The sequence below is a fragment of the Sylvia atricapilla genome, chromosome 1 (genome assembly GCF_009819655.1).
Source record: "Sylvia atricapilla isolate bSylAtr1 chromosome 1, bSylAtr1.pri, whole genome shotgun sequence".
In the NCBI taxonomy this organism is placed as follows: Eukaryota; Metazoa; Chordata; class Aves; order Passeriformes; family Sylviidae; genus Sylvia; species Sylvia atricapilla.
This window is the reverse complement of record NC_089140.1, coordinates 120,439,645-120,455,878: the sequence shown is the minus strand read 5'-3', so window position 1 is coordinate 120,455,878 and position 16,234 is coordinate 120,439,645. Positions and strand designations below refer to the sequence as shown.

The window sequence follows — 16,234 nt, the reverse complement described above, 5'->3', positions numbered from 1 at the left end:
GACTATTCGCTGTCTGAAGAGATAGTGTGGTCCTTACAGCAGTCTCAGGATGCTCTCTAATATGCAGCAATTTCATTGAATGGAATTAGGCCAAATTGGCTTAGTAGAGCTTGAAAAAACATGTTAGAATTTACATGAATGGATAATCAAAAATCACAATTACCAGAACTGCTCTGGAAATGTAATGCAAGCCTGGCAAGACAACCAGGCACAAAGCATTTCTGGATGATGTTTCTGCAATCACAAATCCTGTCCTGTTTGAATTTTAAAGTAGGACACCTCTTGAGAAGACTAATGAATGTTAGAAATTTTATTCTTTCAGCAGTCAGAAAATGCAATACAGGATAGTTTCATAAAGCCAGAAATGAGACAAGGGTTTACTTAGCTGTGAAACTAAAAACAGGACAGGCATTTTAAGCTTTGGCTTGACATTTCAATTCAGCACTCTGTACTATTTTATTTTGACTTAGAGATGATTTTGTATGTTGAAAAGGGTTTCACATGTCATCACAAATCTTAGTTGATGACAAAATATTTTGAGGAATAAGACTACTGTTGGGATCCAAACCAGCTTATGAAACCACACTGACAAACAGATGTGCATATGTCAAAGATTTATATTAGGAACAGTAGTTTGGAAAGCTTTCTTCTCAGCCAAGCTCAGTGCAAAAGTATATTACAAAAAAAAGAAACCCATCTCCAGAAGAAAAGATGCATCCAGTTTAGGGACATTACTCATCCTGAGGCTCCATTGGAGTCCTGTGTAAGTGCAACAGCCAGTGCTTGGATTTCCTCAAGAGCTGTTTTTGATGTCCATGCTGGCTGGATCTGACATAGGAAATTGATTTTTGGCAATACACTTGTTATAACCACAGCTATTCACCCAAGCCAAGCCAAATGTTAATTTTTCCAATCCAACAAATAATTTTTAAATTTTGAAATAACAGAAGGAAAATTCATCTTTCGAAACTCAAAGAGATGAAGAGAAATATTGACTCTTAATTTCCTCATTTGTTTAGACCACACAAATGCAAATGTATTCTACAGCTGTTTAATCACAGCTTTCTGTATTTCATACTTCAGTTTTAACATAATCGATTCAGAAAATTATATCTAATTAAATTTAATTATATGATCCATCCCAAAACTGAAATTGTAGATTTCAATGAATAGATCACTATTGGTAGCCCACAAATCATGCTAGGCTTGTGCCTTCAGTGCCTTCAGATATTAACCATCGAGAGAAAAGAAGCAAAGTGGGTGGAGATTGAGGACAATGCTGTTCAGGTCCTCTCTGCAGCTGAAATTCTAAGGCTAGTATGCCATTAATTTTTCTCCTGGGAAGTAACAGAAAAATGCTTATGCAAGTCATCCCACAGTGTGGTCCTTCTTTCAAGAAGACTGCATAATTTAATATTGATGCTTTTACCATTTAGCAATAATAATAAATTTGATTTTGCTTCTTATAAATTATTCCTATAAAAATCCTGAATAAAGAAAAAGAGGTGAAATTAAAAGCACTTTGTACCACTCACTGAGTAACACTTTCAAGTGGTGACTTCTAAAATCTGAATTCTTAGTCTGAATGAGGCTATGGAGTGCTTTTTAGAACTTCAACCATAGGATGTATCCAGTGATGGCAGGAAAGGCCTCTCAAGACTTTTACTTCCTTTTTCACTCCTCCTCTGACTTGCCATGGAAATCTCCTTCACTCTTTTAAGAAAGATTTTTGAGAGGTCTGTAAAGGTCTGCAAATATAGCAGTGCCACTCAGAAGGCTTTTCTCGATAATAATTTATATTTTTGAAGCTTTCAAAATTTTCCCTTGGATCAACTAAAAAGGTCTTGCAAATATCTTCAGTGAAGATCTGATTGTAATGAAACAAGCTGCAAGAAAAGCATCTACTTTCTAGCTTGTTTGTCTGTTCACTGGTTTGGGATTTTTTTCCCTTTATTCCATGTGGTCATCCTCCAGACTTGGCTACCAGCAATTTTACACTAGATGAGAGAATTATCTCTGCTTCCAGCTCCAGGACATCCCATTAAATGGAGGGATGAAAAATCACTGGGCTTCAGCTTGAACAGGTCAGGGACTTTTCTGGGTCTTGAAATACAAAGCAATAAGAATATTAGCAAACAGCAGTCCTTTGCTTCCAAAAATAAAGTGCTTTGATTGTTTAGGCAGAACCGAAATAGTGGCGAAACAAAACAAGTCATGTGAGTGATTCTCCATGCACACTTATCCGTTTGGATCTCTATGTGTAATTCCCTGAATTGCAGGCCTCAGACTGTGAAGGAAAGTTCCTCCTGCCTGCAGGGACAGACATGTTGGTGGCAACCCTGAATGAAGAGGAAACCAAGCAGCCTGGGCCTCTGATTAAGTGTAGTGGCTCCCCAAATTCACAGAGTGACTGAAGGTGCTCAGAACAAACTTACATACAGAATGAAAGATAGTAAACTACTTGCTTTGTTTCTAGATGAGTCTGGAGAAATAAGCTTATTTCCAGCTTACTTGTTTACCAGAAGAACACATTTAAAAGGGTGTAGCGAGATTTTTTTTCATTCTGACGTCCCTTGATGGCCTACACAGAAGTGATCCACTTTTTATAGAATACCAGAGGTTGACAGCTTTGTGTGAGAAAAATGAGTAAGTGATTGTACATATGGAACTAATAGCTTTTCAACTGTTTTCCTGCAGAGCTACAATGTTTACATGCTTTGGAGTCAAGACTTTGGGTTGTCTGGTGCAGGACCAGGAGTTGAACTCAATGAACCTGTGAGTCCCTCCCAATAAGGATGTTCTATGATTCTGTGGTTCAATACGATAGAAGTGCAGTAACAGGAAGTTCAGATGTCCCCATTGTATAGAAAAGTATTAGTTTCAAAGATAGACTTTTTTCCCATAAGCTACCCAGACAATAGAGCAAAAATGTTTTTATTTTTGTTTGATTTAAATAACCCCTTTTTATAACAAAGAAGCACAAGAAATATTCCAGTGCTTACTGGATATTGATAAAGCTAAAGTCTCTGTGAAGAAATTTCAGTTATAGGTGTCTCCAGGGGAAGAAAACTGGTACACTAAATCTTTGAACCCTGTTACCTAGGAACAAGGTGTTAGTCAATGGCAACAAGACTAGTAAAATAAAGGAGTTTTTGTAAAATTTAAATAAATAAATTCTCTGAAGACTGCAGTCCTATTTGCAACAGTAAAAAAGAAGATGAGTAAACATTTCAGTGATGGCAGGTGGAGTCTTCAATGTATACAGACAATTCCTGGCTGATACTACTTAAAATGGTGAAACGGATTCTGCAAACCACCATATGATCTTTCCATGTTTTCAGGGTTAGACATAAATGCTGTTTAGGGAAAACAATCTTTTACAAACAGTTCATGGAGTAATTTCCCATGATAAAGACACTACAGGAAAATTATCTAAACTGTTTGTCATCTTGATACTCTGTTTCAGGTCATTTCCTTTGACTGTAATGTCTTTCTGGAATTTGCTTATAGTGCTTTGTGTCTTTCCTTGAAAGAGTAGGGAAATCCAGAGGTGAAAATATTTAGAATGCAAATCTAGGCACACAGTGCTGTTCTCTCTTGCTTTTCTGATGGCAAAAAAATGTATGCTGCAAAGTTTGATGTTCATGGTAAGGGGTTAGAACCCAGACAACCAGGTGATCAGACTCAGCCAGCATGGATATATGAAAGGCAGGTGCTGACTGACCAACCTGGTCTCCTTCTATCACAAAGTGACCCAAGTTAGTGAATGATAAGAAGGCTGTGGATGCCTTTTACCTGGGCTTCAGTAAAACCTTTGACATCATTTTTCACAGCATTCTTCTGGAGAAGCTGGGAGTCCATGTCTTGGATGAGTGCAATTATTCACTAGGTGAAGAACTGGCCAGATGAACAGGCCAGAGAGAGGTGGATAATGGAGTTACATCCAGCTAGTCACCATGGTTCCCCAGGGCTCAGTATTGGGGCCAGCCCTGTTTAATATCTTATTGATGATCCAGATGAGGGAATCAAGGGCACCCTCAGTTAGTTTCCCATGAGTTTTCACATGCTTGCATCCAAGCTGGATGAGACTGCTGATCTGCTGGAGGGCAGGAAGGCTCTACAGAGGGATCTGGATGGATCAATGGACCAAGGCCAGTTGTATGAGGTTGACAACGTCAAGTGTCTGTTCCAGCCCCTGGGACACAAACAACCACCTTCAGCACTACAGGCTTGAGGCCGAGTTCCTGGAAAGCTGCCCAGCAGGAAAGGACCTGGGAGTGCTGGTGGACAGCAAGCTGAATATGAGCCAGCTTGTGCCCAGGTGGCCAAGAAGGCCAATGGCATCCTGGCCTGTGTCAGCAATTGTGCGGCCAGCAGGGCAGTGATTTTCCCCCTGTACTCAGCAGTGGTGAAGCCACACCTCCAATACTGTGTGCAGTTTGGGGTCCCTCACTACATGGCAGACATGGAGGCACAGGGATGTGTCCAGGAGCTGGTGCAGGGTATGCAGTACAAGTCCTGTGAGGAGCAACTGAGAGGTAACTAGGGCTGTTTAGCATGGAGAAAAGAAGGGTGAGGGGAAACATTTTCTACCAGAAAGGAGATTGTGGCAAGATGTGGTTCAATCTCTTTTCCCAAGTAACAAGTGATAAAACAAGAGGAAATGGCCTCAAGTTGCACCAGAAGTGGTTTGGACTGGATATTAGGAAAAATTTCTTCACTTAAAAGGTTAGGAAGCATTAGAACAGGCTGCCCAGGGAAGTGGTTGAGTCACCAGCCTTGAAGGTATTTAGAAGAGGTGTAGACGTGATGCTTAGTGGTGGACTTGGCAGTGCTAAGTTAATAGCTGAACTTAATGGAAGTAAAGGTATTTTCCAAACTAAATTATCCTATGACTTCTGTCCCAGATCAAAGCTTGGATGAGGACTCAACAACCAGCTGTCAGTTTGTCTTCTCTCCAGAGCTGGGTGTGACGACTCCACTGTCCCAATCCCAACTCAATAATTATAGAAAATACGGCACACAGGATTTACTATGTACACTCAGTGCAGACAACACAGTCTGCACATATGGTTTAGTGTATTCTGCAGTAGTCTGAGTCTCCTATGACCTTCTTAATCCACCCTTGTTGTGCTCTTAACTTAATAAAATTTGTCACCCAATGTAGTTAATTAGGCTTTGCTGCAGAATACTGGGACAGTAAAAGTGGACATGATTCCAAAGTCAGGTCATGGAACAAAAATCTATCAGGGTCCATTACATTTAAAAACAGAAGTTTTTGCTTAGAAAATTATTGAAACTTAAATTATTGGCTGTGGAGAGAGTTTTCTGAGAAATATCACCCTGTTCTTGCTCTTTAAATATGCTCTTCTAGACATTAGCTTTTAGCAACTTAGACAGGACTGGATTGAAACAACCCTACGATTCTATATAATTTTTCCTAATTAATTGTCTTCTTAATCAAAAATAATCTGAATTTTTGATATGCTTAAAAGTCAAGACAGAGACTGGAATGTGTTACCGTATTCCAAGTACTTTATTCTTCCTGAATTTACATTTAAAAGGGACTAATGAATGAAAATAAGCACCGTGGCTGCTTGGAAATAGTGAACACTATCTTGGTCAGATAATATTATTCAGCATAGCGAGAATGGGGAGAGGATAAAAAAGAAGGATAAAAGTAATGGGGTTTTTTTTTATTGTTACATAGCCCACTCTACTCCTGTTTTGCTGATCATGATAGCATTGTAGAGGCACAACACAGAGAGACATGTCACAAAGCCTAAGTGCTTGCTAATCTTCACCTCTACTGAAAGGCAAAGTTCTTGTAAGAAAGGTCTTTCTAATCATATTTCCTTTCAATTCAGGTATTATCCCTGTTTCTGCCTGAAACTGCCCAAGTACTGACATCTTGTTCATCTAAAAAACACAGAAAAAGAAATGGATGCCAGTGCAGCAATTTATTAGGCTGCCTTAAGAATGCCTCCCACATTTTGACATTTCATTGGTATTTTGGCCTACAAACTGTAACCTTTGCCATTCACTCCTATCTGAGTTGTGATACCAAACTTTGAGGTGGCTGAAATCAATTATAACAAAATTTATGTTAATTTATCTACATCTCAAATGCTACACATAGCTAAGTGCAAAGACACTAGCTTTCTTGAATAAGTGATAATTTTGAGGTAAAGAATGGCAGAACGTGCTCCCTTCGGTTTTTCTATCACCCTTAAACCACAGTGATTTACATAAAACCATGTAAAGGATTGGTCTTATGCATGTTGGACACAACCTTATTCTGCTTACTTTAGTTGGATTTGCTCCAGACAGATGGAAACTCTATTTTTTCTTTTAATGTAGGATAAAACTAAAAAGTAAGTTATTTACATATTCTTGAAGTGAAACATCCCTCTGAATAGTTCTGTACTTCTTCCCTGGAAATCATCCATCACTACCACAAGTGACTACTTCTAATTGCAGGGAATTGCAGTCATCATCTATCTTCACCTACATCTGAGTTTGGCACCAGATGAACCTTAACTTGTTAAACCTTTCAGATGTTTTTGATAAAAACAATCTGTTGTTTCACTAAAGGCGTCATAAAGTGTGGTTGGACCTGACTTCCAACATTTCTGCTTATGCCAAGGATGTAGGCTTTGCTCCACATTATAGTACAACAGATATATTTGTTCCAAATTAATAAATTATTACATTGATAAATTAATAAATTATTATATTATTTATTATTATTAAATTATTATATTGTTATATTATATTATATTATATTATATTATATTATATTATATTATATTATCAATGTCCTTCCATTTCTGTTATTATATAAATTTATTAATAAAAAGAGGTTTCCAAACACAAATAATCATCTTTTGGGGCTACATAAATCCCTGCAGCATTTTCTTTTTAAGTCCTGTCTCTATTCAGATTAAGTCCTTCATAGGATTCTGCTGTGAAGCTTTTATTTTTTAAGTCATAAGAGAAACCATACCGGCATCATTCCTACTGCTTCTTGGAATGCTCTTTTAGATCAGTTGAGCACTTAATTTGTTTTTACACGATATGATTAATAACAACCCTGAATATAATGGTTACACCTTCAAAGGTCTGTTAGTTGGTCTGGTTGTTCCTTTCTGCTTGTCTGGAATGCAAGAGCCTGATTTTTTACCATGAAGTGGTGTCACGGGTTTTTTAAAACCTTTTTCACTCACAGGAGTATTCAGTGTTTGAATGACTGATTATAGGCATCTGTTTGAGGGGGCAGGTTCATCCACATTCTTCTACAAGCCTGGAACCTGATGAGCTCACTGAACCTGGTCATCATTCCCCCAAGTACAGCAATAAACAAATCTGCTGTATCCATGTTCCACCAGTTCCTCTGACCTGGAGTCACTCATCTTTCACCGTACTCTTTCATTTTTGGCCAAGAGCAGCCAAATAGTGCAGCCCTTATTTTATTATTGTGTCTTATTTTATTATTGGGTCTGTGTGTCAAGTGCCCACAAAAGCAGAATGCACAGCAGTAAGATCAGGATGAAGATTGCATCCTAGAAGGACCATGTCTATTGAATCAAAAAATCACTGTCAGAAGCATGTCATGTCACATATTTCAGATCCAGAATTAACCCAGCAGTGATCGATGTAATTTTTTTCAATTTAAAGTCTAGGTGCATTGTAGGTCCGCCAGTTTAAATAGCTGGAAAACTGAATATTATACCCAGATACCCAGTATTCTGTCAGGAGCAGCAAAGAACAAAGTGATGCTGTCTCTTACAAGAGGAAAAGCACCCATCTCAATACAGCCAGCACTTGAAGGCAAGGTAAGGTGTGGCAGCTGTCCTTTCTGGTGTTCAGAAGGCTGCTTAGATGCCTTCCACAGAAAAATTTGTTCCCTGGCGAAAAGAAGGAATAATTTCACCAACAACTGAACTGCTGTGACTGCAGCCTGCATGCCTTGTGCGCCCTTCACAGCCTGCCCTCAATACTGTTAATGACGTGATGCCAGAGTGACAGAGTTCTCTTTGACTCTGGATAACTCTGGGCGGTGATTTTCCTCCTGCTGCCCCCAAAGCTGTCTCACCAGCTGTGTGGCCCCGGCTGAGAGCCCTCATTGCCTTCACCAGCAGCTCCTAGGGCAGCCGCTCTCCTCCGTCTGCTCTGCTGCAGCCCAGCCAGAGCAGCGAGCGTGCTGGAGCGATCAAGTATAATGAAGTGCTGTGCTGGTGTTATCTCTCCGCATCTCTTCCGTCTTGCTCTGGTGGGTTTCCCTCTCAGAGTGAAACACAAGGAGAAGACTAACGCAGGGTTTCCTCTTGCCTGATGTTTGCTTGTTATTCCAGTTAATTTGCTCCAAAAGAAGAAATAAACTGAGCTTGAAACAGCACCGTTAATTCTGATCCTTGTTGACCAATTGCATACCTACTGGCACCATTAAAAATTAGAATTAATGAAAAAATACTTTCTTTCTTTCTCTCTCTCTCTCTCTCTCTCTCTCTCTCTTTCTCTCTTTTCTCTCTCTGTCTCTCTGTCTTTTTTTTTTTTTTTTTTTTTTTTTTTTTTTTTCTAATTAAAGGAAACCCCCACCTCCCCGGCCTCAATCACCTCCCTCCCGTCGGCTGATTGACAAAGTGAGCAGAATCCGTGTTCTCACACCAACGGGTATCTATTACATGAGAACTTTCTTCTGGCGCCAGGAGGTATTTAGAGAGTTTGCCTGCCTATTCCACAGGGGAAATCCTGCTGAAAGTTGGGGATACCTGAGCAAAATTCACTGCTGGCCAAAATCCGGACGAAGCAGCGATCACAATCGATAAGGCCTCGTTACGATTGTTGCACTAGAAAAGCAGCAGCTAACAGGGAGCGGATTCTTTCCTCGGGGAAGATGCGCTCATCTCGTGCTGCGGGGCGGGATCCCCTTTGGGTGAATTAGCGGCTCGAACGATAAACATGTGAGGGTGTTTGTTTGATTGATTGTTTGTTTGGTGGTGTTTTGGTTGGTGCGTTGCGTTGGGGGTTTTGATGGCGGAAGAGTTGTTTGTCATTTTGATTTTAAATTTAAAAAATATGTCCCCGCTTATGCTCAGGGTTGCTGAGCGAAAAGCACGAACCCTCACACAGCCCAGGCGGCAAAACCAGCCCCGCAGCCACCGACACAGGACACCAGCGACTCGCTTCACTCCTACCGCCCAGCAACCCCCTCCGGCCGGGATTTCCTCCTGGAGCCGAGGGTTTCCTCCGCCGGGCCGGGGATCGCCCAAGCAGAGACTCCCTCGACGGCAAGGGAGAACTCCCCCTGTCCCGTCCCGCCCCGCCGGCTCTCGGGGGGAGAAACGGGACAGCCCCAGCTCGCAGGGAGAGGGGCGGAGAGGAGGGGTTTAACTTCGGTTCGTAGTCCCTTCACCAAGTGAATCATCGAGCATGACCTTAATAGTAAGGTTTGCTCTTGCTAGGCAAAATAAATTCCAATAAATACTTTTTTGTTTTCCTTCCAGGGGCTCATTTATCATCTCCTGTTTGCTTTATTTGACATGGCTTGACCTCCAGAGTAGTTTTTGCTTTTGTTATATGGTGGAAAGCCACCTTTTAGGGAAATCCATCCTACTCCCAAGACACACAGTCATTTCCAGTAACTGCTGGGTTTTTGCCTTCTCCCGTGATGATTTCGAGATCCCCTGGACTAGCTCACACGGACTATCCCCGGAGAGGGGGCTGACAGGGTTCCAGGACATGGGCACCACGGTGGTTATCACCTTCATAAATCGACAAAAAGCAAGGGAATTCTTTAATGGTGCCTGGCATGCCTAATCACCATGCTAGACCTCTGCCTAAAGACAGGGTACCCGGCGCACTGGCTGCAGCAAAGACCATCCCAGGTACAGGCGTTTTAAGTGGAGGCAAGATTGTTGGGGGAATGGGGGAGAATCACACACTTCTCCCTTCATTCGGTGCCTTTACCGGGAAATCTGAGCCAAGCAGAGTCATCTTTGCTCTAAGTGGCATTAAGCAAATGTTAATGCCACCTGCTTTTCCTACTAGACCAGCCATCTCCATCATCCATCACTTCGGGGCATGCCTTGCAGACCCTTCACACAGCCTGGATCTGTGTTGTAAATGCTTGTGAAGAGATGAGGACGAACTCATCTGTCAGACACTGTCCTCCTCTCCTCCGGACATCCCGCGTTTCTCATCATCGCGGGAAAAATGAACAAAAAAAAGCCCTTGTTACATTTAGGTCTTTCTGAGAAAGCGTAGCGCACTTCAGGTAGGGAGAACTCGATTAACCCTGCTGAGTTGGAGGAAAGGACAAATGCCAAAGAAAAGCTGTATTTAAAGCACTTTATCGAGAGCACATCATCTCCCTCCTCCACCCTGCTTTGTCGCTGCCAGCACTCCAGAGGATGAGGGTGAAAGACATGGGGCTTTCAGCAGTTCACCCTGCCATTCTCGGAGATAACCCGCGTTTTACAGACCTGGCCTCCGCACATTTTTTCTCTTTTGTTTTTTACTACAATTTATTCTGAAACTTAAGGAAGGAAATGAGAGGATTATAGCCCCTATGCCTCATCCCAGGCACCCGCCGGGTTGGTAGGGCCGCGCTTTTCCCGCAGGGATGGCGGCTCCTGGTCAGAGGCGCCTCCTGGCCTGTCCGGGAATGTTCTCTGTCCTCAGCCGCGGCACGGAACACCCTCACTTGCTGCAAAAAGTTAAGAAAAGATCTGATTTTCGTGGTCTCCTCTTTGCTTGGTTGCATTTATTTACCTAAATGCCCGGTGGAAAAGTGTGAGGAAAAAAGCCCATTCTGCCCCAGTGAGCCTTCCCAATTTACGGAACTCCCTTCACTGGAGAAAAGCTGATTTTTGTGTCCTTCAGGATGGATGGCAGATGCAAAGCTCGCTGAGCGAGGGAGTCCCTGCAGCTTTTTCCCATGCAGGAGCTGTTCTAGCTGCTGCTCCAATCCCTTTACACACACACCACAGACTGCCACATACCACAGGCTGCCCCTGCACATCACCCAGGGTGCATGGAAAGACGGTGAAACAGGGAAGGATACTGGCCTCGGATTTCGGGCACAGTTCGTGGCACATCTTTTAACGGAGAGAGGGGAAAGGGACAGCACCTGATAACAGTAAAGCATAAAATGCTGCCTTGATACACCCGGGGCTTTCCCTACTCAGCTCACAGAGATCATAAAGGATCAAAGTCTTGACAAATGGAGGCATGATGTAATGCCCTGGCTCCATCAAAGACTTTATGCTGAAAATGATATCTTCGTCAGGGTCGCAGAAATTAGCGGTTTGATAGATGTGAGAGGAATCAGGTCAACTCGGTTACACCAAGTGCAAATCCAAAGTAAACCCTAACTTCAGATTTACTTCACTGCATTTCCCCTTTACTAACCAAGAAGCAGGCAAAGACGATCTGAGAATTTAGGTCATCTTCCTGCCCCCCAGTCCTTTCATCAAATGAGTCGAGGTTGTCCATTATATGTCGCCTTTTTATCCGCCGAGGCAGAGGTAGGCCGGAAAGGTGAGGTTTGGCATTGTGGCTTTTAAGACTGGGTACCACTTTCTTCTCTGCTTAAAGAAATTCAGTACTTTCTTCCATTAATCTTTAGCAGGGAAAGCGTTCAGCCGGCACCTGTATAAACAACCCAGATGGGGGGAAAAAGTAAACCTATATCTCCTCCCATGCCTCTTTATGTACTTATACATATATATATACGGATAATGAAGCCTAATTGGGGTGGAAGAGCAACCCCCAAAGTCCAGCGTGCTGCCCTTTCACCATGCGGCGGGTGGGACCCAGCCTGAGCATCTATCGTAGTGTCAAACCAAGTTCAAGAGATCCAGTTGCAAGATCAGCTGCCGGTATAGGTGGTTCAAGAAATGTCAAGTTTCACTTGGAAAGGCTGCCATTAAACCCGGCTCTGATGTGGTTCTAGCCCCAGCGGGTGAAGTCGGGGTTTGCACAGAGTTAAGTGGTCTCAGCGAGCCCGCAGGGCTGGGGGGGAGGGAGCAAAGCTCTGGGCCCAAAGGCCGATGGTGCCAGGAAAGTTGCGTGGCAGCAGCCGGGAAGGTTCTGCTCTGTTGGGAGGGAAATGAAAGGGAAAAACCGTGAACAGAAATTGTGGGACAAGATCTTTCCACCTGTTGTAGTCATTAAGTTCTTTTCTGAGAACTGCATTCAAGTTAATCGTATTCAAATTGTGAAAGCCAGCAAGGAACCAAACGCTTGTTCTTCATGTGAAAAAGGGAGGTTTTCCGGGAGGTGCGAGGGATAAAAGTTGATTTTTTTTTTCTGTTTTGTTTGTTTGTTTGTTTGTTTTAATTTATGCCTCTGTTGTATTAGTATGTCAGCATTTCCATTGAATGCGGGGTCCTCCATTCACTCGTGGACTCTATGATAAAAATTGAACTATGGACTTTGTTTCAAAAACCTGCAAACAGCTCGAAAAGCGGTCTTTTTTAATTCGCTCTGTGACAGAGAGGTGTACATAGTCCAATTAAATGGGTTTTAATTAATTGCCCTGAGGAGGGAGAAACTCTCGGACAGTTTACACTCATTCGCTATTGTCTGGGGCTTCACCCGAAACTAAGAACGCTATCAAACCACTGTACGCACGTTCCCAGAGACTTTTTGCATTGCTCCTCACACATCGCACACCCGGCCCCCGATCCCGCGTCTCTGGCTGCCTCCGCCTGGCCCGGCGGGGCACCGGCACCGCACAGCCGCTTCCAAAAGCTGGGCAGGCAGGGAAGAGCCCAGCGGGCTGGGGCCTCGTCCTGCCGCACCACTCTGCTGCACCGGGGGCTCGTAGGCTGGGAAAACCCCCTGCCCTCGAAGGAAAGGTGAGAGAAAGAGCGGGGTGGGCTGGGAGCAGAGTCCCGAGTCGCCCTAAACACTTAGACACAGGGAGCGGTACGGTCCTCCCTGTGCGAACACTGACGGGACCAGCCCTGGAGGTATTCTCCGTTCTCCGAGGAGAGGACAGGGGTCTGTCCAGTGGGAAAGGCGTGACGCCCAAGAGCAAAAGCACACACGGAGACATCTCGCGTGTCCGCGTATCCCCATCTGCGTGTGTGTGCCCCCGCAGAGGGGTCCGGCTCTGCGCACCGCCGCGGCAGCCCCGCGGAGCTGGGGAGAGGCGCCGCCCCCGCGCGGGGCTCCTCAGGGCCCGACCCCCGCCCCGCGCCCCTCTCCGCCCCTCCGCCCGGCGGGTGGTTCGCTCCGCGGACACCCGATATATAGCGCTGTCAAGGGGCGCATCCCCCTCCGCGCCCCCCCGCGCCCCCGCCCGGCACGGACTCTCCGCGGCGGGGCCGCCCCGCTCCGGGCCGACTGGGCTCGGCCGTCCGCCCCCGCCCGCCTGCCGCGCTGCGCGCCTCCCCGCCGCCCGCCCGGGGCCATGTCCACGGGCTCCGCCAGCGAGGCGGAGGAGCTGCCCGAGATGGACCTGCGGGCGCTGCAGCTGGACTACCCGCCGCCGCCCGCCAAGCGCCAGCCCCGCGGCGAGCTCTACCCCTCGGGGGACAACTCCTCGGCGGCGGAGGAGGAGGAAGAGGAGGAAGAAGAGGAGGAAGAGGACGGCGAGGGCAGCTGCGCGGCGGGGCCGGCGGGCAGCGGCTGCAAGAGGAAAAGGGCGCGGGGCGGCGGCCCCGGGGGCAAGAAGGCGGCGTCGGGGCCGCGGGGGCCGCCGCTCGAGGGGAAGCAGTCCCAGCGAAACGCGGCCAACGCGCGGGAGCGGGCGCGGATGCGGGTGCTGAGCAAGGCGTTCTCCCGGCTGAAGACGAGCCTGCCCTGGGTGCCGCCCGACACCAAGCTCTCCAAGCTGGACACGCTGCGCCTGGCGTCCAGCTACATCGCCCACCTCCGGCAGCTCCTGCAGGAGGACCGCTACGAGAACGGCTACGTCCATCCCGTCAACCTGGTAGGGCGCGGGAGGCGGGCGGGGGGAGGCGTGGAACAGCCGCGGAGAATCCCCGGGCACCGCTCGGGGCAGCCTCGGGGCCGCTCCCCGGGCAGGGGGACAGCGATCAGCCCGTGCCCGCCCTGGAAGGAGCGGCAGGATTCCCAGGGCCCTCGCACCGTGGGCGACTCCGGGGCCGCGCTTGGCCTTCGATGGTGGCGGGTGTGTCAGTCCTGGGGAGTCGGAATCGGGGACCCTAAAGATTACATTCCTCGGGCATTAGGCAAGCTTAGTGTCCGAAAAAGGAGTAACTCGGTCTGCGGGCTGGCCTGCAGCACCAGCATAGCGTCATGAGTTCATCGGTACAAAATTAAACTCCCGCTGGTTGTCACCGGGTAAAACATTTTCTTATATACAGCAGAGTTATTGTTTTGAAATAGATTATATGCTTTTCATTTATTAAATGACGCCAAGAGTTTCAAAGCAAGATAAACACTGCAGTTTGGATGTGAACACTGTTGCTGACCATTGGAGACCTTCTGTGGAGCATTTAATTATAATGAAAAACGTAATGAAAATATTTGTTAGAGGAACTCGGCTCTCTCTGTGCTTCCCACAGGGACTAAAACATGATGACGTGTTTGCAACTGAACCAGTTAGACATCTATCACTAATAAAGCTCCAGTTTCATACGAAGATAAACTTTCTTTTAATATGAAATATCTTTTTTCTTTTTTTGCTTACAGACTTGGCCGTTTGTGGTTTCAGGAAGACCTGACTCTGACACCAAAGAAGTTTCTACTGCCAGCAGATTATGTGGAACTACTGCATAGTCAGACTAAATTGAGGATTTATTATTGTTGATCCTTTTTTTTTTTTTTTTTAATGGGTTGGCTATTTTTAAGAGCTGTGATTTATCAGCTCAGGACTAGAAGATGGGGAGGACCTCCATCTCTAACAGTGTTAAATTTGCATCCCTCGTCATTCTTTCCCCTTAGTGATCTGAGGGCAGATTATTTAAAGCAGTAAAGAATGGAGGTGGTTGAAATTAGAGGTTTTATGAACTGACTGCAGCAGCTGAAGTCTAAGACTTGGCTTCATCATTCTTACCACTGCCTGAGGACCTGTTGTTCTGAGGCTTTTAAACTAATGGAAGAGGAATATAATGATATAGAATTAACAGCATGGACCAAAATACAATTCTACAAACTAACCCCAAACAGTGTTATTTGTATTGTAAAGCAAAACAGTATTTTAAAGTAGCTTTGAAAGTCAGATAGATTTATAATATATTTTGATGACTTTTGTATTCATGGGTCTGGTTTACTGCAACTATGCAATTAGTCATACTTCTTCTCTTTTAGTCCCTTTGATCAGAGTTTTCTTAAAAATGTGTAAGTGGACACATTTTGCTATGACCCATTGGAATTAAAGTAATTCCTTTGGTTATGTCTTGAAATGCCACATGTAAGAATGTGGGACAGTCCCTAGAAGTGTGGTAGAGTTTCTGTGCCTTAATCTGGAAGGGAATTCTGCTTACCGTAAGGCCAGGGTGCATGTGTTGTAAAGATTGTGTTTGTATGATGCTGCAAAAAACCAATAATTCACAGTGTTTTAAATATTTTTCCTGTACTGTTATGCTTATCATTGAGAAGTTTGCTCTCAAATGAGTTAGTGTGTCATTTCCTTACAGATTCAAAAGTTGTAATAAAAGAGGATGTCATCAAATAAGTTGCAAATGTAAATAACTCTATTTTTTTATAAATGACATTAAAAGCTTGGTTACAATGACTTACTGGTACTGTGATAGTGTGTGGCTGCATCCATATTCAAGCATCTTTGTAATGCATGTTCTTGAAACCGACTTTTGTAAACACACTGATCTTCCCCATCTCTTAAGGGCAGATACATCTCTAGCAACAGAGTCAGATAAGAATACTTTTACCCCAAACAATTTATTCGAGGTGCACTACTATATAAATCAGCAGGGATGGCCAAGTTTTAACAACTTACAGAATCCTTTGTAATATTCTCTTCCGTGAAGCAGAAGAATAAATAATTGTAGATTAAGAAATCAATGTCATATAGTGTAATGGCTCCTTTTGCTGTTTGTTGGCACTTCCATCTGTTATGTGTTTTCCTTTTATCTGTATTTTTGTGGTGGGAAAATCAGATGAGTTTTCCTAGTTAAGAACAAGATTTTCCTGTTTTAAGATTAAAACTCCTGAGATAACTTTTTCTCAAAATACTTTATCAGCCGTTAACTCACAGTAAGGGAGAAAACTGAACTGCTTTAGAGAAGAAAAAGCCACC

The 16,234-nt window shown here is 44.5% G+C and overlaps 1 protein-coding gene across 1 annotated transcript; it reads left to right on the top strand.

Annotated features, from left to right (window-relative positions):
* Positions 1-13,316: 13,316 nt before the first annotated feature.
* MSC (musculin) lies at positions 13,317-15,905 on the top strand. Its single transcript, XM_066334880.1, has 2 exons — positions 13,317-13,942; positions 14,668-15,905. The coding sequence occupies exons 1-2, from the start codon at positions 13,421-13,423 to the stop codon at positions 14,752-14,754; spliced, it is 609 nt and encodes a 202-aa protein (XP_066190977.1). The 5' UTR covers positions 13,317-13,420; the 3' UTR covers positions 14,755-15,905.
* Positions 15,906-16,234: the final 329 nt, after the last annotated feature.

Excerpts from the sequence above, each read along its gene's own strand:
- MSC (XM_066334880.1), top strand. The coding sequence starts at position 13,421 with ATGTCCACGGGCTCCGCCAGCGAGGCGGAGGAGCTGCCCGAGATGGAC. Across the intron at positions 13,943-14,667 it reads ACGTCCATCCCGTCAACCTG|ACTTGGCCGTTTGTGGTTTC; the intron begins GTAGGGCGCGGG and ends TTTTGCTTACAG.